The sequence below is a fragment of the Corvus kubaryi genome, unplaced genomic scaffold (genome assembly GCF_017639235.1).
Source record: "Corvus kubaryi isolate FWS band 111438036 unplaced genomic scaffold, C.kubaryi_AGA036_p1.0 65361, whole genome shotgun sequence".
NCBI classification, from domain to species: Eukaryota; Metazoa; Chordata; class Aves; order Passeriformes; family Corvidae; genus Corvus; species Corvus kubaryi.
This window is the reverse complement of record NW_024581942.1, coordinates 197,318-224,978: the sequence shown is the minus strand read 5'-3', so window position 1 is coordinate 224,978 and position 27,661 is coordinate 197,318. Positions and strand designations below refer to the sequence as shown.

Genomic DNA, 27,661 nt, shown 5'->3' with positions numbered 1-27,661 from the left:
GAATCAAATATATGGATTCATTTACAATATGTGTACAGTATGAACAGATTCCTTCAAGGCAAAGTTCCCTTAGCTGTATATTATGAAGGCTCACACAAACAGCCTGTCCAAAGCCCTGTATTTTGTACATACCTGTTGTATACCTGAGACCATCACTTTCTCTGAGTCTCCCTTCCTATCTAAGAGCACAAGCGTATCTCAAATATGCCATTTTCCAAAACCAAGCCATCACTACAATTATAATCTATAATCCTACAACATTATTACTGTTGTTGTTGCTGCAATGTTCCCTTCAGTGCTGTTTCTAAAGAATACTGATTTCAGGAGCAGCCTGACTGCACAGAAATCATGGCAGTGTCAGGTGAAGTGAGTCTTGTAACACACAGACTGTTCATTTTCTTTAGCCATTTGTTCTTCTAGCATTAACCACTTTATCCAGTCAAGTGAAGACAGAACACAAGAGTCATGAACTATTCCTGCAACTACTCCTTCCATGCTTCAAGAATGTGAGCATGGAAAGCTGGTGCATTCTTCCAACACACTTCCAGATAAAAACTGTCTTTAAGAACATGGGCAGGTTTTCCATAAAGAGAAGTGACAAATAATGTCTGCATTCCACTGGATGCTCAGGAGGAGGAGGCAGCTGATTCTTTACTCTGTATGTTCTGGTTCACTTACCACATAAGATGTGAGAGAGAATAAGGAAAACACCCTTGTTTTTTAAATCTCATGTGCTCCACCAGAGTTCAACAATGAGTGAAAATTTTTCCTAGCCTCAAGCAAAGTTCATCCCTTTATGAACATATTGAATTATTTCAGCCACTATTTATAGTTCAGCGTATAATTTGTTACATGAACTGAAACTCTTTCTGCTCAGCTGATCTGCTACATCTTCCGCATGCCTGGTGAAGGGAGGCTTATTTATTTAAGTCAGTGTCTCATGGACTGATGTCACCAATGGCTGAAGAGTACAACCACTGCTGCTTAGATGACACGTGGTTATTGTGTTACCTGAAAGGTCATATTTAACACTCTCTTTGCAAAGTAGCTGTTACAGAGGTTTTTTTATTGTCCCTTTGACTTGGGAACATATTTGATCTTAAAATCTCCTTACTGCCACATTAAGAAAACAAAGTCACAAGTGTTAAGACCCCTGGTTTCTCCTCCCAGAGAAAATGGCAGGACAGAAAGTAGGATAGTAAGAAAAACTTTGAGAACAAATAATTATTTTTCATGCATTCACATCATATTTCGAGGAAGTGGACTTTCTAGATTCTGAGCTATACCCTGAAAGAGATCAACCACTGGCTTTGGTTTTTAACAAAAGCAAAGTGCAAGATACAGCCACCAGTCTAAAAAATGCAGGTAGTGAGCAGACAGGATGAGCAGGGGACATGCCAAGTAAATTTCTCCCTCTACTTTCCTTGTAGCATCTCAGCTCTCTGCTCATCAGGCTAACAAGTATTCTGGTCTCAATATCTCTCTTCAAAGGTCTCAACTTTACACAGATCATTTACTTAAGCAGAAGGCCAGTAAGGTGACATTCCAGGCCAGTCATCCAGGCAGGAACCTGGGATGTGTAACAGCTGTCCTTGCTCCTCTGCACAGTACAGGTGGATCAGCAGCATCAAAAGTACCCGCAAAAGAAAATGCAAGTCTTAAGCTGTGTTGAAGAGAAGAAGGAATCTGAATTTGGGATTCTGTGCATTATCCACCGATCAGCCACAAGACCAGCTATGAAACCCCCCCCAGAACCCAGTGTTGGGAATACAGCCTCTCCAGAAAGGTTTTTCCAGCCAAAATTCTTCCGTAATTTTAAGATGACCAAGACTACAATTCCAGCAAATAAACTGTTCACATGGAAGTCCCTACCTAGCTTTTAAAACAAGTAAAAGTACTTAGCACTTAATGGCACACCTGACATAACCCACTCTGTCTACAGATTACTTTGCACACATGAACACACTGAACAAAATTCCTCTCTTTTGAGCACCAATTTTTTTGGGTAATTCCTCTTGGGTTATTAGGTATTATTGCATTTTGGAAGAACAAAAAACCTTATTCTTTCAGTGTGGGGTTTGGGTTTCTTTCAGCTATCAAACACAGGCAATCTAATTTCAGGGTATACATTCTTTCAGAAGTGACAGCCAATGACAAAGGCATGCAGAATTTTACCTTTTCACTATTCTTGTATTTTTCCCAGCTTTTCAACATCTTAAGCCATTTTGTAGTCCTTTCAATTTCAAGGTGCTTTTGCTGAAAAGAAATTAGAAAATTTTAATATCTCCAAAATGAATGCATTTAAAGTTATTTATGTTTTTCTCAAAATAACAAGAAAAAGTTTAACAGAGCATTATGAACTTTTTATTCAGTCATCTGAGAACAGCAAAGAGTAACACCAGTTCATTTAAGACATCCAAAAAACCAGCCAACCAAAAACCAAGCAGAAACTCTTATTTTCAGCACTATGGAAGAAATGTATTTCGTAGGAGGAAGTTAAGAGGACAAGATTTCTAGAAGTTTCTTCTTTATACATTGGGCGGGTTAAAAAAAAAAAAAAAAAAACTTCAATTTGTCTTCATACTCAGTAATCAGGCAAATAATTTCTGCTGCAAGCTACTTAAAAGTTAGTTGTCTCTGAAATTATCTTCTTTACCCAGACTTGCCCTAAACATAATTAGCTTCTGTTTGCTGATGATCACACAAAACATCCCTTCTTAAAAGGCACAAAGTTAAAAAGGAACAAAAAGAAGTGCATGCAAGAGTGACACTGCAGGAGCAGAAATGGGAATAAGCTTTAATTCTAGACATTAAAAGCTAGAAATCCTTGCCACAATTCTCCTCCTTGGCATATTTTCACCTGAATTACCAGGTAATTTAACATCAGGATTTCTTCTGAAGATCTATTTGCTCAAATTTTATTACTGACAAGAATATTTCAGTAACAAGGTGATAGAATGAGAATCAAACCAAAACAAACCCCATCTTCTCAAAATAAGTAGTTACATTAAGTAGTCTAGCAAGTACAGCTACTACCTTAGAGATTGCCCTTCTGTCTATAAAAATATGCAACAGTTGCTATCAACTTCTCAAATTTGGGAACCAAACAACAACTTGGAATCAGCCATCTTAGTGCACAGAATTTCAAGGTGCTTTGGCACGACATGGTAAAAAATCTGTATTTTGTTAGCTCCAATGATGACTTTTTGCAATTATTTTTACAGCTCAGTTTTACATTTTGGAAAGTGTCTCTGATTATACTGCAAAGTTAATAGTTAGCTGTGTGTTTTTAAATTTTTTAATGAGACTACTTCAACTCTCTCATAAAGCTTTGGAGTGGAAGATCCAGACTGGAAAGGTTAAAGCAGAAAAATGTACGTGCGTGGCTATTGCTTTCTCTTCAAAGCTGAATACAAGGAAGAATTTAGTTTTATTGTAAAGGACAGCCCCCTTACCTCCAACTTCAAATCCAGGGATTAATAAAGACAGGAAGGATATTCACATGGCTAGTGATTCAATCTCGTAACAATGTAAAAGTTTAATTTTAAAGCTCCGCAGGATACTGAAAAGTTATTAATACTTTCATTAAGTATTTATAAAGTCAATTGCATCCAAAATGTTGGGGGAAAATATAAAAGAAAATTACTACTTACTGTCCCAACAGAATCCTAATTTTAGTTCTAGCTTTTCCCCATCAGAATTTGTTCATTCTTTCTCAGCTATCAATGTAACAAAGTGGGCTTCTTTAACTTCCTGAACCTCTTTAATCCAGGATCCCAAAGCCTTGCATTAGCAGAAGTATAACTTCATGATGTTTAGGTCCACCCCAACTATGATAGGTCCACAAAACATCCAGGAAATAAGTTGGTTTGGGCTTTCAAGTTATTTTTGTTTAAATTCAAATGATATAAGCCTGACACAAGTATAAAAATGTTACGGGGAAAAGAAGTGCCTCTACTCTTTCAACCTTATCTAACTACTCATGTTGCAATCAACTGCCCACATTCCTGTTCAGGTTCTGGCTGTACTGAGGTATTATCTCAAATACTTGCCTTTTAAAAAAAAATTTAAAAGATGTCTCTTAGGAGTTATGTTAGAGGGGAAGACTAGAAAAACTATTGCTTCCCAGATATCACAACACTGTTTCTGATTCTCCTTCACACTTGCAACCCCTTTAAGGAATCAGCATTTTCAACATCTCTTAAAGCAGCTGTTCGTCTAGGCACAGTTTAGACTGCAGGAATAACAGGAAGTCAGGAAAGGTCTCTGCCCTCAACAAGTTCTTCAGATAATTGGTAAGAAAAATAAAACCCTTTCTGTTTCCATAGTCTTTTTGTTTGTATGTTTGATCTGCTTTCACGATTTTTGGTCTTTTGAGTCAGAAGCTCACTTCAATTGTATGTTTGTTCAAGCTTTTATGTCTTTGTGTCAATTTATCCCCGTTCTCAAGTGATGCTACTGTAGTCAAAATAGCAATTATTTCTGTGTTCAGTTGTTGAAAACTTTTAGCTACTTCTTTCCCTGCCTGAATTATGTTCACTTTCATGTCTAACAGGTACAACACTGAAAACACAGACAGATCTGAGGCAGCTCATTGCAGAGCAGATGTACGCTGCTGCTGCTCCTTCAGACAAGTTCCATGTAGATGTCACCAAAAAAAAAAAAAAAAAATCCATTTATCTGTCTTCTGAGTACATTTTACACTTTGAAGCATTTTTGCCATTGAGAGTAACAGAATCCCTAATTGAAGCAGAGTTGGTTTCCTACTCATGTCAGTAAACAATGCACTAGTGAAAGCAAAAATAGTTGGCAAGCATCCCTCTCGTGTGCAGCACTCCACCTTCCCAGAGAGCACGTGTGCCAGGGGCTGAGGCTTAAAGCGTGCTTCAGCAGAAGCTTCAGAAAAAACCAGAACATGCTACACTGTCCCCCAGAGAATTTATGATCAAGTAAACCAAATCAAATCAAATTACAAAACTTAACAAACTGAAAATGACTTAGAGACATTTCATAGACCTTCAAAATCAGAGTCAGACACAGACTCCAGATTTCCTGAGGTCAGTTCTCTGACTCCTTTCCTCCAGAAAATCTTTCCTCCCCTTGTTTTAGCTGAGATGTGCTGTATGATTCATCTAAAGGTTAAGTAGTTCATAACGAAGGACACTGATTTGATACATTTAAGGCATCAAATGTGCAGCAAAGTAATGAAGCACCAAAATCCTTAATTATAACTATTAATGCACAGTAAAGGTATTATGACCAAAAATACACACACACAAAAACACACAGAAATCCCAGCCAATTCCAGCATAAGTTTGTTTTTATCTGAAGACCAGACTCCAAATTCACAAGGATATCAACCTTCTACATAAGTTGCAAATGAAATGAAAACTTGAGTTAGGAATATTTTTTAAAATTCACAAGGCAAAAGGAAAGCATAAATACTTCTGCCAAGTAAGCGACTTCAAAAGCCATTGTACCAAAAGCTCATAATCTTAGCCTGCATTAACATAACACAGTAATCCTTATGAATGGTAATCTCGAAAACTGCAAAGATTCAAACCCTGCTGACAGAAGCCAGATAAAGCCCAGACCAGCAGAGGTCAGGATACCATCAGGAGTGTAACCAGGAGTCTCATGCAGGAGCATCACTGGATGATTATAAAAACACACTAGACTTGTAATTTAACACTGACTCCATAAATACAGTTTCTATGCTGACACTTTGAGACAGCACAAACAAAATTTGGGACAGAGAACTGAGACACTATTTCCACCAATAATTTAAGGCTAACTACAAAGCCACAGTGAATCAGAGCTTCAAAATACATTTACCATAGTAGCTGCAAGCTGCCTAATATTTCTGCTGAGAGACTCACCCCCCTGCTGTGTCCTTCTGATGGAAATGAAATTATACATACACTCACTGTGTTATTAAATGTAATGAAACATGGCAGGAAAATGCAACTATTTCAGGCTGTGTATGCAAAACCACACATGAACCAAGGCAAAACAAAAGAGACTTACAAGTTCTATTCTTTTAGAGTAAGCATCTCTTACTAGCTTCAGTATATAAATGAAGCTCAAAATAATTAATTTTCCAAAGCACTGCTGCTCTTAACACTCAAGGAGCTGAGCTGCCTTGGAATAAGTCATTCCATCCTTTTTCCATGTATTCTACTGATTTATGCACCCAAGAGGGCTAACTTAAACTTACAGCTTTAAATATTTTATCTTGAGTTTTCTGATCTGATTTGGTCTTGGAGAAAGCAACAGACCCAACTGACCAAGGGGAAATACCAACAGTAACTAGGCCCAGACAGGCAGAAATTCAGTTCCCCATTATTTTTATTGCTTTCCACATTCCCAACACATCAGTTGTCAAACTACTTCTCCAGTACCCTCCAGCAGCAGCAGGATTTTTGGACTAGGACATGCTCCAGCTGCCAGCAGGACCTGCATGTCCAGAACACACCCTGCTCAGCAACTCAGCATTACAAGGGAGGTCACCACACTGTAGTGGCAGCAGGATACTTGTCACCATTTCCCAAAGCAGCAAAGCACCCCACGCTCCTCAGGACAGCAGTGCACACCTCAGTGCCAGTGCCACCACCTCGCTCACATCATCCATCCATCCCCCAGCACAGCTGATGGCAGCTCCTGGCACAGGACCACAGCTCTCACTCTTTCAGGGCAGAGCCGGCTGTGAGCTCTTAAGTAGCTCCATTTCCTTCACTAGGTCATATGATGGGCAAGGAATATTCACATCTCATTGACAGGAGCAAATGTAAGAATGAGTGGGCCCCAAGGGATCTGTGGGCGAGTTACTGTGGCCTCAAGGATACAGCTCTTAGGGGACTTAGAATGTGCTTCTTTGGAAATGCAAATCACTAAAACGATTCACCAACTCATTTCACAATGATTTATATTGTTAAAAGCTGTAAATCTGTAAATGTTTACTTCCCAGTAACAAAAGCCGGAGGACAGTGGACTTACCTTTTCTATCACCGCATCATGGACAGGAAGCTCCTCTGGACTGAAAACAAAGATAAAGTTTATATTAGTCTTGGTTAATCTTGGCACAAAATCATTTCTGCATAGGTTCTTACAAGTCACCATTTACAGCAGCAATTTGTACTAACAAGTGAACAAGAATTTTGAACTGTAAAGAAGAACTAATATTTTTAAGTACAGAACTAGGATTTTAAATCAAAGTAGTTGCATAACTTACAAAAAACATTGCATAGCTTAAGAAAACTTTTTTTTTCTTCTGTAAAAGCACCTCTGCTGTATTACTGAACTGAAATCCAAACGATTTTTGTTTTATTTGACCATACTATTGTTAGCTGATTTACAAATTTAAAAAAAAAAAAAAGTACTTCCTCCTTTACCACTGTGCTCAAGGAAAGGCTCCGAGACTTTGCTTGACTTAGGAGAGCTAACTCACATTTTCTCAAAACTACAAAACTCACTCTAAGTAACCAGGAAGAAGTAGCAGAAAAAAAAACAAAAATCTGTTTTGTTACTAGGTACCTAATTAATACTAAAATTTAAAGTCTTTTTACTTCTTACCCTAAGCCTAAAAGGCAGTTTAGGAACTGAAAGCTTGAAAAGCAACCTTTGACCAGATAGATCATCAGACTTTCCATTACCTTCGTTTCATTCTGCGACCTCTGTTTTTCTTATCAAAGAAATTTGTGTTTTTCCTCTCAAAAGTAACTGGACCATCTTGATGCCAAGTGAGCCTGCCTTCCCCTGCAGCTTCTGAAAACACAGCAGCTCGACTGTAAGAAGCAACTCCCTTCTGCTACAGAGGTCTGCTAAAATAACACACCCAATAAAACCATGTTTAAAAGGGACTACAACACAGGAAACACTGGAAATGCTTTTTAAAATTCCTACTGAGTCTTGGTATTATGAAAAAAACCCTCATACCTACATCATTACAGCTTTTTATAGCGAGGCCATTAAACCCCAGTATTTTAGACCTGCATCCACTCTGTGCAAGGGTGACCTTGGGGAAGGCTACAGAAGTTAATGCTTCAGTCAGTGTAACAACACTCTGATGCAAAGTGCTTGAATTGTATTCAATCTCATTTCATTTATAAGATGCTGTTTCAGATTCAGAAGTTATATTTGAATAAAAAATACAGAATAAAGAAATACATTTGAACCACCTAATCCAATGGAAAAACTTGCTCCCATCAACACCTTCACAGAGACCAAACACAAGTCAAAGTTTCCAGTCCACAGCCCAGAAATTAATTTTAAAACCAAAAGACTGTTGCTTTTGAGCAGCACTGCAAAAACCGTAATTCCTTCATTTAGAAGCACTTAACTAATACCTGAAAGTTCTCTTGGTGAACAACATCAAAATCAAAAAAACTCCTGATCAACATCTAACACACTAGAAATGACCTCTAGTCAGTGCTATTTGTAAATGTTAACAAAATTACAGTATTGTGCACAGTCTCATATAACTAAATCAAGTAACTGAAAGCAGGCTCTTTGTATGCCAAATGTCACCTAGAAATTCAGCTTATTTGAAGCGGAAAGAAAAAGCAAAGGGGAAGAAAAAATTCAGTTTAATACAATCTGCTTGGGGTGGTTGCTGTCTGGTTTGATGTACAAAGACTGCTAGGCCTTCTCACATCACTTAAAATTTCCAATTCTTTAGTGACAGTTGCAGGCCCTGCCTACCCTCCACGAGCCTCCCACAGCAGCCTCATTCTTCACAGCCCTACGAGGTCACACCAGCAGCTGGCTGTGCACACAACAAACCCTTTTTCCTCCAGTGCTGCCTGCAGCGTGAAAGGCAAGGATCTGACAGCTCCGCATCCCTGCAGACTCATACTGGCCACAGCAGCTCCTCTGCTGAACTGGTACCACTTGACAGCTTATCTGCACACTGGCATGGAAGCTGATCACATGAAAGATTAATCAAATCCTATTTTTCACAAAGGGAGAAGGAGTTTTAGTGATTTATTAAGCAATTGCTCACTGCTAATTTTGGGAGTTACCATCAATGCACAAAGAAAAGGCAGGCTGAACCTCCTGAGCAGGAAAAGGCAGCCCTCACGTCCTGGGAAGCAGACACTAAATTAATCCAACATCAAATTTATGCCCACATTGCTCGTTATTTTTTGAGCTGTACAGCTCTGCTCTAATACGACAGAGCTACACTGAAATTCCACAGCAGCACATTAAGGCAGCCCCATGTTTTTATTCCCCAAGATGATGCTGAGCACCAGGCAAACAGCTCAGAAGCCAAATGAATGGCCCTGGGCTGCTCAGTAACTCGCTGGACACGCAGTTGTTCCTGGAGATCTCCCTCTCCACTAACGAGATGGCACCAACTATGCCCATATACTCATATGTGTAAATATTAAAATCTACCCTGCAAGGATTGAAGAAGAGGAAGAGCAGGCACACAAACTCTCTCAAGCCCCTAAGGTATTTTAAATAAATACAGCTCCATTTAGTGTACGTGTTTTCTATGCAGAAGAATCTTAAGAGGCTTTTTTATTATTAGGTAGGAACAGACACAAAATCAATTGATGTCTACGAATCTGTTACTTTATTGTACCTTCTATTTTTTCTTTATAATGATGCATCTTCCCCTTCCTTTCCCAGCCCAGCCAATCTAATATTGTTACACCTTAATTATTTCTTTTAAAAATTAATCTTCTCCAACCATTCCCAGTATATGTAAACTTGCATTTCTCCATGGTGTTTATCTGCATACTTCACCAAATAATAATGGGAAGTAGTAAACAATATTAACATAATATAGCCATATCCTGCCCTAAGACGACTGTTTTCCTTTAATAGCTCAAGTAATATGCATTTAGGGGATACAGAGAGAACAGAAGTGATTAACATCATTAGCTTGGAACCATACAATCCTGGATATCCAAAAGAGGAGTCACAGGGATGCTTTTAACTGAAGTCATGAATATAAGGTCTCACTTAGCAGAAAAAAGATCTTAACACTCTGCTGTCTGCACTAAAGTAAAATCTGAACTAGGTAAAGTCAGCTGTTGAATGAGCCAGGAATTAAGAATCACCACACCTGGCCTGTGCCTTGCCATCAAGACAAGAGCTCCCAGCTGCAGCCATACAGGATCCCAACAGCAGCTCAGGGCTCTGCCTGTCACTGCCAAGCGGCTCTGGAGATCGAGCACTAAGAGAGAGGACTGAAGATACTGTCCACACGTCTAGGAGCTGCAAAACACTGCAAGATCAAATCACAACTGCGGTAAGCTGCCTGATAGTCATTCTACTAGGAGGCTCCTCAAAGATCTCTCACTAGAAGAAAGTGAATACTGGATTCCAAGGTTTGACTGGAACTTGATATCCACCCTTGGTCCTCATTGGTGGTGATCTGCAGCACCAGCCCAAAGCCATCTTCCCATCTTTCAGGCTGAACTACTTCCACTTTCTGGTGAAAAGGTCTCCAAGTTCAAAGACACAAGAGTTCATTTATTGGACTTGATTGAAAATGCCTTTTTTTATTGCATTGTAAGGGATGAATGGATCTTACATCTTTAAACCTACTACAATGACTAACACAGGTTTTTGTGAATGTTTCAAGAAAACTTAAAAAAAGAAACTATGTCAAATGCATAAATATCTGTCACTTCAGAACATTAAATATGCAGATCTATGGCTTTGACCATTACAGTATGTGTTGTAATTAGCCTCCCAGAGTAACAGTGGTAGTTGAAATAAATTGAAAAGTCTAAGACTTAACAAGCTTACAGTCCCCTACCCACTGCTGCTGTTTAAATCAGTCATCTTTAAACAGCACTTCGATGTATTTTTTCAATACAAACACAAGGAAAGACTTTCTTGTATTAGACACTCTTATTCCTTTCCTACATTTGTATTTAAATCCCAAGTATGTTCCCTGCTGATTCAAATCACCGAATTTTCCTGTTTCTAGTTCGGCTTAAGTTTAAGAAATGTAAAGCCTCCTCTGTCCTTTGCAGCTTCAGTTGAGGGTGGAAGGTATTTAGTGCAATGATCAGTAACCTTGGTATACCAATCACCCCAGAATTCTGAATTCCAGAGGATCGATTAATTTCTTCATAGTCACAAGCTGGACAAGGCCTGACAACCAAATTTTCACTGGGAAAAAAATAAGTGACAAAAATTGACCACAAGAAGACCAGAAATACTACAAAGCTTAATTACCCAAAGAATTGTAATGTTCAAAATCTTTTGCTACACGGTACTTTTATTTCTCAATTTCTATTTCAGAACACAGCACTTGCTTAAAAATCCTCTCTACTTGGCTCTAGTCTGTCTAACCCAGACACAACTGGCCAGAGCACTGTGAAGAACTTTGAGGCTCATTATTAGGAAACATTTGTGGGAATAACTGTGATATACACAAGTCATCTAGTAAAAAAGTCAATTACATTCAATATTTCTGTATTACTGAACTCAGTGTAAAACAACCACTAAAAAAGTTTAATCTTCATAAAACCTGTAAAGCAGTGCCTATGCAAAAAGTTTTCTCACACTATCCTCAGTAATTTTCTCATGCTCTCCTCAAAGTACTCTAAGTGCAATAGCATCACCTTGTACCACTGCACAGAGTTTCATTTTAAATGAAAAGTATTTTGAAATCATATCTGGTGTCACATTTTAAATATAACATAGGATAAGTTTTTTGCAGAACACTGATCTTCATGGTCTCACTGAGTTAACCATAAAGAAACAAATGCTGTGCATTCAGCTTGTCATTTGTGATGCACTGTTTTTTAATCCATGAGGAAAACATACTTGCTATTACCCAGGAGACTTACTTTAAAGGCAATATAAAAAAAAAAAATTAAGAACCAGTCATTTGTATCATTTTGAAGCTTTCATGATCAAGAAATTTTTGAGTGAAACATCCACAGACATTAGTAAGGTATAAAAGTCAAAACCAAAACTGATGTGAAATAAATTCTTAAGAGTGATCATGCACAGGTAAGGTATGAGGGGAAGAATTCACTTGACAGGTCTGAACACAAAGAGCTTTAGTAAAAATGGAGTTGTCTTGCTGTACAACATGAAACTCAAGAAACTCAGATTGCTGAGTAACAACTTCCACCATTACAGTATTCAGATGTATTAGGAAAAAGTAAAATCTTCCCAAATAGGTACAGTTTTAAGTTGTGTGATTTGTCAGGAGTGAGTTGTAGGAATCTATGGCTTTACTAGACACAAAAAAATGAGTATATTCACACTGGGAAACCAATTCTACAGCAATAAACACACAACAAGGCGTTGTATTAGGTCTGCCTCCCCCTCAGTGTCTGATACATGGCACATAAAGCTGTCTGGGCAATATGTGGTATTATGGATGTGTACAACAACGCTTTGCAACAGAATCACACCTTCAACATAATTTTCAGAGGAATCCTGACTATGAATATTGCTTTAATTTTCCAGTTTTTGAAAGGAAATTAAAGCAAAAGTGTTATTTTCAAAGCCAATAATATATGAGAAAGATTTCTGAAAATATTAAGGAGAAGGTAAGAAAGCTGTTGGTTTTCACATACAAAATTCTGTGGCTCGCTTCCTTCTTTGTACTTCACAATTTACTTACAAACTCACAAATTTCATTGAGTCTCTCTCTCAAAATAATTGGAGCTCTGCTACTGTAATCATCCACTTGGAATTTTCACCAAACAACCTCTGCACAGTATGGGGGTAGTGACTACAGCAGATTAAAAAACAGCTTTCAGAAGTTTTATTAAAATTCATAAGCAAGCCAAAGCAATTAATTAACATATGGGATAAGCCAATGTGATATTCCACAATATAATTACCAGGAAACATGCTGCAAGAAAGAATTTAATGCTGGCAAAAGGTTGGACCACATGTGATTTTGTGACTAGGTTTTATTTGCAATTATTATTTGTGGATTCTGTGGATGTCGCTGCCAATTTGCACAGCACAGTGCTATGAACATGTAGCTCCTGTCCAGAGAGTCTCAAGCAATGCACACTCAGAGATGAGATAAAATAAAATCAAAAGTTTTATCAAAATCAACTAAATCTCAAAATGGTGACTTTTTAGTAAAGTACTCTGCTGCATGGGAGAAGATGACTTTGCTGTAAAATTTTTACTGCCACTATGAAAAATTATCAAGAAATTCATAGAAAAAAAACATAGAACTGTGTTTTCACTGTCAAATGCTAAAAATATGTGTTTTCCTGTGTTTTTAGTGAAAAGGTATGTTCTATACGCAAAGTTTCCCCAGCTTGGAATTAGAAAACCTTTGAGAAAATCTATAATATGCTTAATTGAGCACATCAGCATTTCTAGTGATTTTTGATATCACTTTAATTGTACATAAATGAACACTGAGGTTAAAAATGTCTTCTCAGAATCTCGTTTTTATAAAGAAAAAAATTAGTCTAAGCTACCTTAAAATTCTCTAGAGTCTAAAAGGCAAAATGAAAGAGAATGCCTTGCTTCTAATTTACATTTGATAAATGTCTAAAACACCTAGGATTTTCTCCTTAAACACATATCTCCTGCTTTGAAGTACCGCTTGAAGGTTACTTCCCGTGCAGATCACTTACGCCATAAATTAACAGCGATCCATGGTTTGCATGTTGGCAGCTTCATCTGCATTAAAATTCCTGCACTATGCAAAGCTTATTCCAACATAAATTAACTAAAATGGTATTGTTCCAGCAATACATACTTGCTCACTGCTGAAGCTCACAGCATTATGTACCTACACTTGCTTCTTTCAGGAAATAAACGTCAGTGGTCTCGAATCCCATTTTGGTGGGTCCTTCATTGGGTCTAGAGTAGCAGCATCTTTGCACTTCTACAAACTGTCCCCCCTTTTAGCATCCTTAATCTGTGCCAGTGAAACACACTCTGGCCATTTCCTACATTCAGTTACTTTAATCTTCTATAAATGCAAAATTTAGTAGGAAATATACGAGGTAATAATGATTATGCTAAATATGTATGTTTTAAAGCTTAAGCAGTAACTCAAAACCACTGCATATCGCTTTATGAACGTTGTATAAATTAAACTATATTAACGTACTCAATCATTTCTTTCAGTTCTGCTACCTAATAGCTCTTTTCATAAAAGGAAGTACTTTATGAATTCCTAGTACACAGTGGGTGATCTTTTACTCAAATCAAGTAGCAGCAGCTGTTAACAAAAAAACACATTATTTGTCCTCAGTTGGCAGAACTATCCTGCAGCTTATTTTTGTGTTTGCCATCAAATCTGCAGGATTGCATTCACCTCATTTCCTTCTGTATCTGCAGAGGATTGCTGAACTGACAGCCTGGACTACCTCAGCTGAAAGAATGGATATAAAATTCAAATTTCAACTCCAGTCCTAAGAATAAGCTTAGAATAAAGCCAAGCCAAAGAAATGGGTTAACACTGTGATACAGTTTTAGGAAGGAAAAACAAGACCATACCATTCTGAGTTACAGAAAATAACAACAGAACACTTCTTCCTTCCACAGGAAGGACCTGCATGAAGGGAATATAAGAGAAGAACCACACACTAGATCACCACGATAAGACAAGGGGAAAGGGAAGACAAAAAATAAAAGAGAACATCATCTTAAATACAGTTGCAAAAAAAATTAAATTCACAGTCCAAGTCACAGAAAAATTCATTGGTAACTTCTAGACACGTAACTTCAAGGCACTTCCTCCTCCTGGTGAAGTCCTACCACTAAATACACAAGTGATGTGCAAATATATACAGCTGTAAAGCTCACAGGTGACTAGCTGAGAGAAGCTGATTCCTCTCCCTTTGCTAGGTCTGGTTTAGACAATTTTCCTGAAACAGCTTTGAATAAACAGCCGATCTTCACCATCAGGCTGACAAAGAATACTTGTGAAAGTAGCAAGCCTGAGAAAAAGTGAACAACAAAGGCACTGAAGAGTTCCTGGTGGTAACCAAAACACCTTCTAAAGCAACACTTCTGACCACATGCTCTTGCAAAATAAGACCTCGCTTTAAGGAAGAAAATACTGCAAATTTCCACGGACAGCTCATGCTTTTGAACACAAGTTCAAATGCATTAATGCAAAGAGAAGAGTCACAACACAACCACTACCACGAGCGCAGACAGATTCAGAGAAAAATGTTCATTGTCCATCAAGGAAGCAGAGCTGTTAACTCAGTCAGAATGGACAGGACTAAGGAAATTTTACAGCAGGTCCAATGTATTCTTCCACTGTCAGGGATGTTTAAATACAATTACCCATCTACCCTGGTCTCTGACACAGCCTCACCACTTCACAACGGCATAGCAAGCAGGGATTCATTTCAACTTATCAGGAATTCCATAACTGGAAAACAGTGGGTTTGCTGTGTTTTCAAAACAGGTTTTGTCAGACAGAAATACAATTAAAATATTATTTTAGAAGTAGTTCCTGTGGAAGCATGCAAAAGAAAAAAAAAAAAAAAGAAAGGATTTGTCTAATGCTAGGAAGATGGACCTAAAAAAAGCATTCTGAATCTCAATTACTAACCCAAGAAAACTACCACTTCTCTCCTTAAATAAAGATAATATCCTCAGGGTATATTAGGGCAAAAGGAAAGAATGTTAAATAGAGCTGAGATTTGTGGTTGGGGGTTTTTTTAACAGCAGTTCCTCAGTATGATTAGCAATGAATATTTTGCAGCAAAATCAGTCAAGGCAAGTGTTATCACATATTTGAAGGCAGAATCCATGACACATAAAGCAAAACTCCAGTGAAGAGAAGAGAATTCAGTGGAGTTCCCATGGTAAATCTTCATAATGCCACATAAAATTTCTAGGCAGTCAAAATGAGGCAGATTCATATATTTAGGAGAAAGAGAAGAGAAACACAACTTTTCTTTAAAAAGAGAGATCTGAACTTTTTTTTTAATAAGTATTTGACTTTGGCAGCTGAAAGAGGCTGAACTTGGCACACTTCTTCCCGAGGGAGGGAAGAGTTTAGCCACTCTCCCGACAAGAGGGTCTGACCCTGTCTCACAAAGCTGAGAAGAGGAAAATGACAGCAAGTCCCTGCTGAATGACCAGGATAAATAAAATGCAGTAAGATTCACATTTATAATTGAACTCTTAAGAATAAACATTTCATTGCCATTTTAGCACATCACCACATCACTTAACATGTTTGGCAATATTTACTGTGCCTAGAAAATTACGAATTGTGGCTCCATGTCACTGTGAACAGTAACTTTGCAACTCTTCCAGCAGCCTTGGAGCTCCTTCCTTAAACTCCGATGCAGACTTAATGGCCTTAAAAGGAAATGGCCTTAAGCTGAGACAGAGGAGATTAGATCAGGTATTAGAAAAAAATTTTTCACTCTTAGGGTGGTCAGGCATTGGAAAAGGTTGCCCAGGGAGGCAGTGGAGTCACCATCCCTGGAGGTGTTTAAGAGGCTTCTGGATCTGGCACTGGCTGATGTGGTTTAGTGGTTATGGGGTTACAGTGATGGTGCTGGGTGTACTGATGGACTTAATGAGCTTGTTTCTTCCAACCCTGATGATTCTATGTCTCTCCTACTAAAAACTTGAAACTAAAATTATATAAAATCCCTATTTTTTGAATGCTACTTTGATTATTACCAAATTACATTAACCATGCTTCTTTTTTTAACTGCTATTACCCAAAATCTCAGCATAACTTCTGCTGCTGCCAAGAACCCTCAGAGACCTGTCCTTACAGCTCTTATCTGGAGAGAACTCACTCGTGTACCCACCCAAATCAGCAGGGAGTGCTGTGCAAGAGTTATTGCTTATGGACATGTGGTTCAACAGGCACATGGAAAAAAATATTAAGGAATGCACACAGAATACTTCAGAGATAAAGACTATTTTCCAGCAAGGCTACATACAAATTACCAAGAAATAGAATCCAAGAGGGGATAAGCGGTTGCTCATCATATTGCTCCCTATCAAAAAGTTCAGGGTAAAATAATAACACTGGAGGAAAAAAGTAATCAATAGTTTTATTTGGAGGCATTTAATGGAGTAGCTCAATCCTTGACTGAGCTCTCCCTTTCCTTGCTCCCCTAATTTGTTTCTGGAGCATGCTGTAGAAATGCATTAGAGCTAATAAAAATGCAGGTTTTTTTAAAGAGTGAAGTTTGATGGAGAAGAGCAGGTAGGTCTCTATCTCAGCAAAAGAAATAATAAATTCTGGTATTTGAAAAGCGCCTCTGGCAATGTGATAATCTCCATCATTAGCAAACTATTCTCAAAACATGTTCACTGCTTTAACAGGCTCATGGGATAAAGACTAAGGGTATGAGTCACATTCTCAGCTGCTGTGAACTGGTACAATTCCATCAGAATCAGAACAGAGCTACACTGCAAGAGTAGCACAAGAATCTAACCTAAATTTTGGAGAGAGCCTCATGAATGGGGTGAGAGGCAGAACACATCTGTATTTTCTACCACAAGTACTTCTATTGTACCACTCTTTATTCCCTAGGGGATAAAAACCCACATAAACAACCTTGCAAAATAAACCTCCAATCTGCCCAATCTCACTATGCTGATCCTGGAATATTTATCACCATAAGAGCATCTGCCACAGTAAATATACATCCCCAGTTTCCATTTACTGAGCAGGCAGTAAAAGGAAAAACATGTTTAAACTGAATCACCCAAGTCAGAACACAAAATCTGACAATACTGGTTACTGCTATAAGATAACAATTATTACTGTAAGTTAACACAAACCTTGATAATAACAAAGTCTGAAAAGAACTCCTACAGTGCAGGCTGAAGAAATAAAAGTACTTTTTAATTTTTTGAATCATGTCATGGCTGCATTGATTTTCACAGCTCATCAACAAAGTTACCAGAACAATTCCGTGACTGGCATTCATCAGGGAACAATGGAAAGGAAAAAGTTCTTGTAAAGTTGCAGTAAATAAATTGCAGTTTCTTCTGCCATTTTTATTTCATAACTGTTAAGGTGTGAACACTTAAAACACTTTCCACAATCCATTATTCAGAGTATTTAAGTCAGAATCCAGATTTCCCAATGAGGACTTGAGCTGTACCTGCCCCAAATTCCAAAAACCAGTATTATTTTTATTTTACTTAGAAAAACAAAACTGTGGCCTTGAACAGTTCTGTTATAAAAGAAAACTGAACACCTCCCTCACAGATGGGTGATTGTACAGAGAGAGAAATATAAAAGAATCACCAAGAATATACACACACAAAGATGCTTATATAAGACCACATAATGTAAATTCTAATTGCCAGCTAAAAATGAAAAGTGTGGGACATTTTATTTTTTTTAAATACTTTTGCGTGGCCACCATCTGATTGAAGGACTGAAATCAGTAGTTCCAACAGGTACCAAACAAATGAACCTTGCCGATGTTTCTTCCTCGGGGGGATGTTGTTTAATGCGTTACGGGTTTCAGTACAAAGCCTCTCAGGACCTGGAGTGCATTGACCATTAGTGTGGTGACCTAAGTGCAGGAAGATGCTGTTCAGATTGGCTCAAATGTTAGCTTTCTGTGCCATCCTAGGAAGACACCGAGGCCGTCTGGCTTATCCTGCTCTGACTTTTGGCCTGGTGTTGAAAGGCTCCAAAGAGGATCAGCTCTTTAAACTGGTGTTGACCTTCACAATTGCAAAATGCTGTTCTCAGCTTCTACCCTACTTCAGGATCACGCACAAAGTTTGGGCTGTTTTGCAAACTTCAATCAGACAATGCTCAACCTTAACATTATGTGGGGCAGGGAGGAAAGGGAGGGAATAAAGCTGTTTTGCCCTTGTAGATAACTGGAGAGTTTCACAAAAAATAAATACAAGGATATATTCAAGAAAAATACATCTTTAAGTACGTGCTTTGATGACAGTCAGTTAAAGCTTAAATTCTTACTTACTTATAAAAATATTGACTGTCATTTGAATTTCTTGCTTTCTTTTACTGTCTTAAGACCTTTAATAACTTTTTAGCTATAAAAATAACTCATAAAATTGTCACTTCTAAATAGACAAATCAATATAGATATTACATAAACTGTCAGTTTGAAAAAATAAAATACCTTTTAAAACATTCTTAGTTGTGTAGTAGGGAACTTGTCACCACCCAAGGAATAAGGTATTTATTCTAGTAGCTTTTTTAACCATTCCAAAGCAGCACCAAAATCAACTAAAGAATTCAAGGAAGGGGAAGGGGGAAATCCCAGATCCCGAGGCATTACTGGAATGCCTGCTATGAGCTTCAAGACACTCAGAAACTCCTTTAGCTTTTTTTCCCTGAAATTATTCCCTTATCAATGACTGCTGGAAAAAATGCAAGTAGAAGTATCTACAAGGTAAAGAAAAGGGCTGACAAGAGAAGAGTCCACAGTAAAAATACTGACGACATTTGCTTTAAAATTTAGCCAGGTTCCAAGATAGGACAGAGAGGAACTGCTTTTTTGGGGGGTGCAGGGTCAAAATTCACATAATGCTGACCAAAAAGATACAACATATCCAAGAAGAAGAAAAAAAAGAAACAATAAAAAACTGAGCAAACAAACCGCTTGTTTTTTATGAATATCAAACACATTCTGCCTTTTTCATTTCCAAAAACAGCCAAAACAGGGGTTTTTTATGACTATCTGTGAAGAGATCTTCGGCATTTCTCCCATTCCTAAAATGCTTGATTGCAAAAGTCATCTATTACAGGCTAAGGCTTATCTGAGCCCGCCAGGAGTCCCCCGAGATGGTTTGCTAGACTTCCATCAGCTACAGGCACAGCACGAAGCACCCATCTCCTGCACTTTCTAGAAAAGAATATCTAATCTTATCAAAACAGTGGCAGATTGTATATACAGACACTGGTGCTAGACTTCAGAGGAAAAAATGTTCCTTTTAAAACTGAATGGCACTTTTCATACCAGCCTGACTATTCAGCATTCCTGCACTGTCACATGAAATCAGCAGCAGGATTTTTACTGCAAAATAAATTGCACGGAATAAGGACCATGACTGAGGTTTTCTGGGGAAGGGATATTAGTGACTTTTTTTTCCCTTTAAATATTTTTAGGTTTATTGGTAACCACACTGCACTTGTATAAAATATGCTGGTCTGCTCTGTCAATACTTGTGGTCATGACTAAGACAAGCTCCCTGACATGGGATTCTCTGAAAGAAATATTACAAAAGTGAAGAGTGAAGTTTTAATAGGCTATTCCATGTAATAGGAATATTTAATTTACTTAATTGATGTATTAATTAAATATACTATTCCATGTATACCAGGTGTCACTGAGGAAGACCAACAGCACTTGGCAGAAAAAAGTCTGTATTAATTAAGAGGAACAATACTAACTGGAGAGACAGAAGAGACATGTGGAAGGGGATGCTGAGAGCATGACTGGAGATGTACTCCCAGTGGGGAGGCACACCATGCCCGGGTGGGGAAAGACATGTAAGACAAGGAGCAGTAGGTGAAAATAAGTAAGAAGCCAGGAGCAGCAGAAAGAAATTGTGTGCAGGAGCTCCTGCACTGCCTGCCACCTCACCGAAGGAACTGGGGTGATCCAAGGGTAACCATGACAAAAAGCAAGGGAAATTTGTCCTGGAGGCAGAGGGGAGACAGGTGTTTCCTCCAGGTGCCTGTTAGAGTGTTATGGTTTGGAGTGTTCCTACCCAGCATCCAAATCAGCAAGCAGAATGTCATGTTATTTGGCAGTAAGTTATGAAAAAAAAATCCCCAAGTTGAGTCTGCTTTGCCTGCAACACCACATGGCTTAAATAAACAACCCACCAGTTCCTTATAGCCTTGCAACAACAGTAGTTGGTAAAGGCCAAATTTTCTACGTTTTAGCCAGTAACGAGAGTTTCACTCTTCCTGGTTCCTGCATGCCTCTACTGTACAATTTATGTTTTCAGCAGAGTAGCTCATAGCTCCTACAATTTAGTCAGTGCCACTGAACAAACTCCTCATGACTGTATTTTTTTTTGTACACTTTGGTGTTAAACATTTCAGGAGACAGTCCCCTTGGGCTCCCCACAGGTTATTTCACAGCTTAGCTTTGCTGAAAACCTTTGTCCCACATCCAACTTCCCCCTAAAACTTCCCTTAATTCATTTCAAATAAGTCTCGTTATTATAATGCTCTGGTACTTCTCACTGAACATACTTTCTTGTTCCCTAAATTCATTAGGTATTAACTCAGCTATTTTTTGTTGTTGTTTTAAATAGCTGTCTTAATAACTTGTCCACACCAATTTCTTTTTAATATCCAAAGTTAACTACAACATTCACATTCATTTGCAGAACTGCAAAATAAAGTACTGCAACAAATTGTGTTCTGAAGGCAGCAGCTACTATAAATTTAAGACAGTATTGGGTAAAGATGATTCTAACTATTGTAAACAATAAATACTACAACACTTAGAACCACTCAAAGATGCCAGATACATCAACGGAGAGTCTTATAAGAAGGTTAAAGTGACCTATTTTACTTGAAGGCAAATGTCAAATCTGTTTCCAATCACAATCCCATTTCTCCACTGTTAAATAAAAAGGTACTTTCCCTCCACTTCTCAGTCTGTTCTCTGAAGAGAACCTGAGCCCACTTCTACAGGTATGGCAGGAAGACAATAGAAGTGTTAAGTCTTCAGGTTCCTCAAGTTTACAAATTCCCACTTTAACACACAAACAAGGACACTGGGACACCAGAAAAATTGCAGATCTAGACCAAAACTACTCTTTTAATGGCTCTAGTCTTTACATTCTCCCATCTTCTACCCAGTAGCAAGTTACACAGGCAGCCTGAGTGTTTCATTCCCTCAAAATTATCTTTTCTGCCCTATCAGCAATCAACTGAACTTTGAATGCCCCTTCACAAAGCCAAGGAAAGCTGCAAACAGGACACAGACAAGGAGAAAGAGAAAACTACTGATAGTAATCAAAGCCTACTGTACTTGAGAAAACAAGCCCTAATTTTCTGTCTGGTTCCTCACACCCAGCACCCTTCTGACATAAAAGACATCTCTCAGCTACTTAGTTATCTTATTTTAAGATGTCAATACAAGCAAGATTACAAATCTCTGCAGACATTAACTAGGGCACTATATATTTGGTACTGCCCCCAGATTTTGTTTTCAATGTGCATCAGCCTGTTTGCTAATTTATACTGTAAACACCTGATAGGTCGTAAGGAATTGTGGCTCTCAGGGATGATAACCTTTTGAGGCTTTTGGTACGTCCTGCTGCATGTCAAACTCTCATAGAACAGACGTTTCTTTCAGACACAGCAGGCCCAGTATGACAGCACAGATGACCCAGACCATAGTTAAAATCTATAGTGCAGTATAAATTGTCATTTCAGGGCAAGACAGTTGATATGTTTATTCTAATGATATTTCTTCTATTAGGAGAAACTTTGCTTCTCAGGAAAATAAAAATATCATTTGCAATGAATTTATCTTAATCATAAAGCAGCCCTGAGAACACTCCCAGGTGAAATCTGCCCTGTAACAAGACATGGACAAGCTACAAATAGGCACAATTAGTGAACAGATTATCTGCATACACTGCTAACATGTGCAGTCTTTATGTAATTTAAATCTTTCGGCTTTCATCCCTTGAAGTTGACTATTATAAAGAGAATTAATTCTGCATTGGTGCATAAAGATGTTCCTGGGGAAGAGGTCTGGGGTAATGACTGACAGCAGCAGCAACTGGAGAGGACTTGAGTAACAATCTTTTATGGCTTACACATAAAAATTCAAGTATCACAATACAAGTAACAGGGAAAGTTCAGGAGTTCTCAAGGATACCAAAGTCTGAGGTGAACCCCGCAGTGGCTTCCATTACTTCTGCCCAAGAAATAAAAGTAACTCTGACATCCATTCTCCATTAGGAGTGCTACAACTGCAGCTACACCACCAGGCAGTTGTGCTGCAGCTGTGGTTTACCAACACAAGGACCTCTGTGTGTAAAACACATCTCTCTGAATGTCACACATCAGATTAACTCACCCCAATGAAGCACAAGCAGGTGAAGATGACTTTTTAACTGACAGCTTGTAAAAACACTAACATTGCAAAAAGGAAAGAAGAGAGGGGGAAAAAGCCGCAAAAACCAGAACATACACATCCCCCCTTCCCAGTACTATAAATTACATGGGTATTTCTGAGTCTTCCACTTATCACTGATTTTTCTGGATTTAAACTGCATTTCATGTATTCAAACAAAATGTCAAACATCAAGAACATCAGAGAGCCCTAATATTATCAAAAGCAGCAAGTCAGCTTGTGTTCAGTTTGTGCAAGCTGGATATTTACATCTGCCGAACACAAAAACCCTAATACAATTTAATGCCTAATCTTCTATTTGCCAAAAAGGCACAGATTATGTTACAATGGAGGCACCTATAGGGGAACTGCATCTGGACTCTGGCATTTTCTGACTTAAAGCTGAGATTCAACATTAGGTCCCAAATCAGCAGAGATTTCAGTAAGGTTAAAAAATATATACAGCTAAAAGATCTTTGAAGGACTGAGATAAACTGTTGCTTGTATACAACCATTGAGTAACCGTAATATGTTAGGATCTTTTTAAAAATAAAAATTTTAACAAAAGTTTTATAAATCCAAGAACTTCAAGTTTGTTTACATCCAACTAAGTTATTCACAACCAAAATTTATCTGCAATTCAGCTTGAAATATCTTTTTTGTAGACTTATCAATTTTCATTCCCGAGTATTTTAAAACTATTTTAAACTATTCCTGTTTTAAAAATAGGAATTCCATTCCCTATGCAGGATCAAATTACAGAAATAAAAAAACAGATAGAAACTGAACTGAAAAGCACAGTGAAAGATTAGCCAGTAGTAACACTTACACAGCATTTGCCAAAATACCTATTAAAAGGCATAATAATACTTTCACCAAATAGGTAATACAATAAAGAGCCTGAATATTAATAGTAGCAAACTTTTAATCTTATTTTCTTTCCAAGCTTGCTACTTACTGTAGAAACCCAAATCTGTCTGTGACTTTGTAAAGACGGTAGTCAGCATCTTCCCACGGTTCAATCTGAGCACCCTCACGTCCCTAAAGGCAAAGGAAAAAATAAAAAGCCAAATGATGTTTTATGACACAATAAATTAATACAATTAAGACAGCATTTAACCACTCAAAGCATAACCTTTGGGACATGGTGGCAGGAAGTTAGAGGAGGGGGAGGAGAACACCAGTCCTAAACTGACCAGCCAGGAAAAAGGAGAGCAGCACACCTCTCCCAGCCCTTATGAACAGTATTTTCATCACAGGAAATCTCTTTTGGTCACTGCTGTACACAGAATACATTTCAACCAGAGTCATAGTAATCCCACACCTGTTGTTAAACTCCACAATAATCCATCAAGGTCCCCACAGAGTGCCTTCTACTTGTTCCATTTTCCAAGTCCATCTTTCCTGAACAATCACTTGCAAGAGCACATCCTGCAGACAGTCCTGAATTAACGTCCATGCTGACTTGCAGCAGCAGTCAAACAATGCAGCACTGAGTTTTCTCTCAGTGATGCCTTCATTCATGTCCCACTCTTCTATTCCAATTGCCAATCTTGCAAAAGGTTTGCAGAAGTTTAACTCCATTTCAGCCCTATCTACATCTGGTATGGGCTATACACAGGTTACTGGATACGAAATCAGGCCACCACTCAGAACAAAAAGTGTATTGGGTTTGTGGGGCCAGGTATTAGTAGCAGGGGGCTCCAGGGGTTTCTCTGAGAAGCCGCTGGATACCTCCCCCACATCCAACAGAGACAAAGTCAGCCAGCTCCAAAATGGACCTGCTGCTGCTCACAGCCCAGCCCATCACTGGAGCAGGTTTGGTGGCAGGACTTGTGACCCCATGGGGAACTCGCACTGGAGCACCTGTGCCTGAAGGACTGACCTTGTGGGAGGGACCAGTGCTGGAACAGCTCATGAGGAACTGCAACCCATGGGAAGGACCCACACTGGAGAAGTTCATGGAGAACTTCAGCCTGTGGGAAGGACCCCACACTGGAAAAAGGCAAGAGTTTAAGGAGACAAACCCCCAAGCAGGAGGGAGCCACAGAAACAACGTGGGATGAACTGACCACAGCCCCCGTTCCCCATCCTCCTGAGCTGCTCGGGTGGAGGAGGTAGAGAAAATTGGGAACAAAGTTAAGCCCAGGAAGAAGGGAGGGGAAGAGATAAAATGTTTTAGATTCAGTTTTTGTTTTCTTATTATCCTATTCTGATTTGATTGGTAATAAATTAAACAGATTTCCTCAGGTCAGGTCTGCTTTGCCCATGACAGTCATTGGTGAAGGATCCCTCCCCTAACCTTATCCCAACTCACAAGCCTTTTGTTCTATTTTCTCTCCCCTGCCCAGCTGAGGATGGCAGTGACAGAGCAGCTTTGAGGGGCGTGTGGTGTCAGCTAGCCAGACAGGAGCATGTTTTCTTTATTCCAAGGTGATCCACTCACTCACCTGCACACACTGTGCAAACACCAGCAAGTCTGGCAAATAAAACATTTCATGATCTCTACAAACACAAGTATTGCTCAGTTCTCCAATGACACTTAAAAGTCTGTAAGTGGTACAAAAATACCTGACTACAGTGTAAGCAATCTAGGTATACTCTGTGCCAGGCTTGTCCTGACAAGGGGTCCAAGATCAAACATGACATGACTAAGGCATTTCATTAGTTCTCCATAACAATATTAGAAACCATACAACTCACTCATCTTTTACTTTTTCTGCAATGATTTCAGTGTTTCTACTACTATAACCAAATACTAAATAAATAAAAAGTAAAATGAGAGTCTTTCTGATCTAATAGATACACTGAGCATCCTCAAACACCCCACTTTCACTATTTCTCATACAATACACTCCCTGAAATAGTCCCAAAGTAACTTGCTATGCACCTGAAAAATTAGTTGATTGAGTCATTACCCAGAATATCCCCCATGGAGGGAGAATTTAATTCACCCAGAGGCCAGTGTGTCATTAAACATCAGATTAGTACCCGACAGAGTATTTTGAACAACAGCTAGCTGGAATAATGATTCAGTTTTTAAACAGACATATTACTAAAATTCATTATAAAATGTCTTTTAAATTATTAACAAGTTCACTTACTCTGTCATACTTGGCAACTATTTCTGCTCGTTCCTGGGCAAGTTTGATAGCAGCATCCTGCTCAGCATCTGCACCTGTAGAGGAATTAAAATAATGCTGTTCAGATTTTCTCCCTTGTGAACAAAGAACTGCAGCCAAATACTTGGAAAATAAACTTCAACGTCAGGGAGACTACTTCAGTGGAGAAATGCCAAAACTATTGTGTCAAAGCAAAATATGACCTTGGTGCATGTCTTGAATACTGCTCAAAGCAAAGTACAGTTACTGCACAGCATCTTAATTGCTGGTTGAGAATATTTCTGATTTTCCACCAATGCAGATATTAAATACAGTAAAAAAATAATTCTGCACAACCCACTAAATGAAGGACTGAAGAAAGTACTGAAAGCCACTAGAACTGGGAATTCCACATTCTAATAGTCAGAGAAAGCTGAAACATTCACTGCTGGCTTAAAACAAATGTGTGAACTATTTACAGGATTTGTAGAGGTATTAGAATGCTGAAGAAATATTGCATGGCTTCTTCTTAGAAATTGCCTAAAACTTATTTCTCAGAAAACAGGGAAGGGGAGTGTTACAGTGTCAGAACTGTACCTTGGGCAACCCCAAGCTGGAAGAAGTGTAAGGATATGACAACAGGAAGGCTGACAGGCAAGAAGAAAAACAATGTGTGAGTAAGCATTAGACATGAGGACACTGCAGATGCAGCACTTAGTACATGAGTGGAGTTCAAGTTTTGGTAAGTCCTGTTCCCTGAGCAGAGACTATCTCTAGAAAATGGACAGGACCAGAGAGCACCAAGAAAGGAAAAGTTGTTTGTTTGAATACCCAACAACAGAATGTACTTCAGTATCCCAAATGTAATTATATCAAACCAATGAGGTAAATCAGCCTTAATTAGTAAGTTTGTGAAAGATTCAAGAGTTGATTTCTTTTGATTATTAAAAAGCAATGAACTTCAGATAAAGCAAGGATTTTAAAAGGTTTAAAATACATTTCAACCTAACACTGTTACAAAAATAACTCCAAGCATGTGTTTTTCTTCACTGTCTAGTTCATGGCAACATAACGAACTTCAAGAATTGTACATACCAACCATCTGGGCCATGAAATAGAAAAACAGATCAGATATTACAGTTTTCTACCGTATGACATTAACACAATTATTTGTTCAAACCTAGTGTTCCTTTAATAAAGTTTGCCTACATATTTCTCAACATTTAGACAAGAAGTTGTGCCAAGGTGGCCTTCTAAGACATCTGTTAGAGATTTAGCATGGTCTCTGCTTGCTTTCACTCCAAGTTTCTCCAGGGGAACGCAAAGAGAACCTCAGTGTGACCCACCACAGACACAAGACCCACCACAGACAAGCACCAGCATTCAGACAACAGCACTGCTTGTCCCAAGCTTCCCCTAGGGGAAAATCTGGCTGCTTCTATAAATCTTTCATTTATGATCCCCAGAAGTCACACTTTGTTACCCTCACCTGGTCCCCTTTTCCTGGCCAGCATCATTTCCCAATCATATTAC

The 27,661-nt window shown here is 38.5% G+C and overlaps 1 protein-coding gene across 7 annotated transcripts in view; it reads right to left on the bottom strand.

Moving 5' to 3' along the window:
- The window catches only part of LOC121673342 (USP6 N-terminal-like protein), a 112,416-nt gene that overhangs the window by 33,959 nt on the left and 50,796 nt on the right, over positions 1-27,661 (bottom strand). For all 7 annotated transcript variants that reach the window (XM_042046568.1, XM_042046570.1, XM_042046572.1 and 4 more), the window contains 4 exons: positions 26,132-26,205; positions 23,986-24,068; positions 6,997-7,036; positions 2,176-2,256 (listed from right to left, as the gene is read on the bottom strand). In XM_042046568.1, the coding sequence (XP_041902502.1) occupies positions 2,176-2,256; positions 6,997-7,036; positions 23,986-24,068; positions 26,132-26,205 (278 nt within the window). The remainder of the gene's footprint in view (positions 1-2,175; positions 2,257-6,996; positions 7,037-23,985; positions 24,069-26,131; positions 26,206-27,661) is intronic.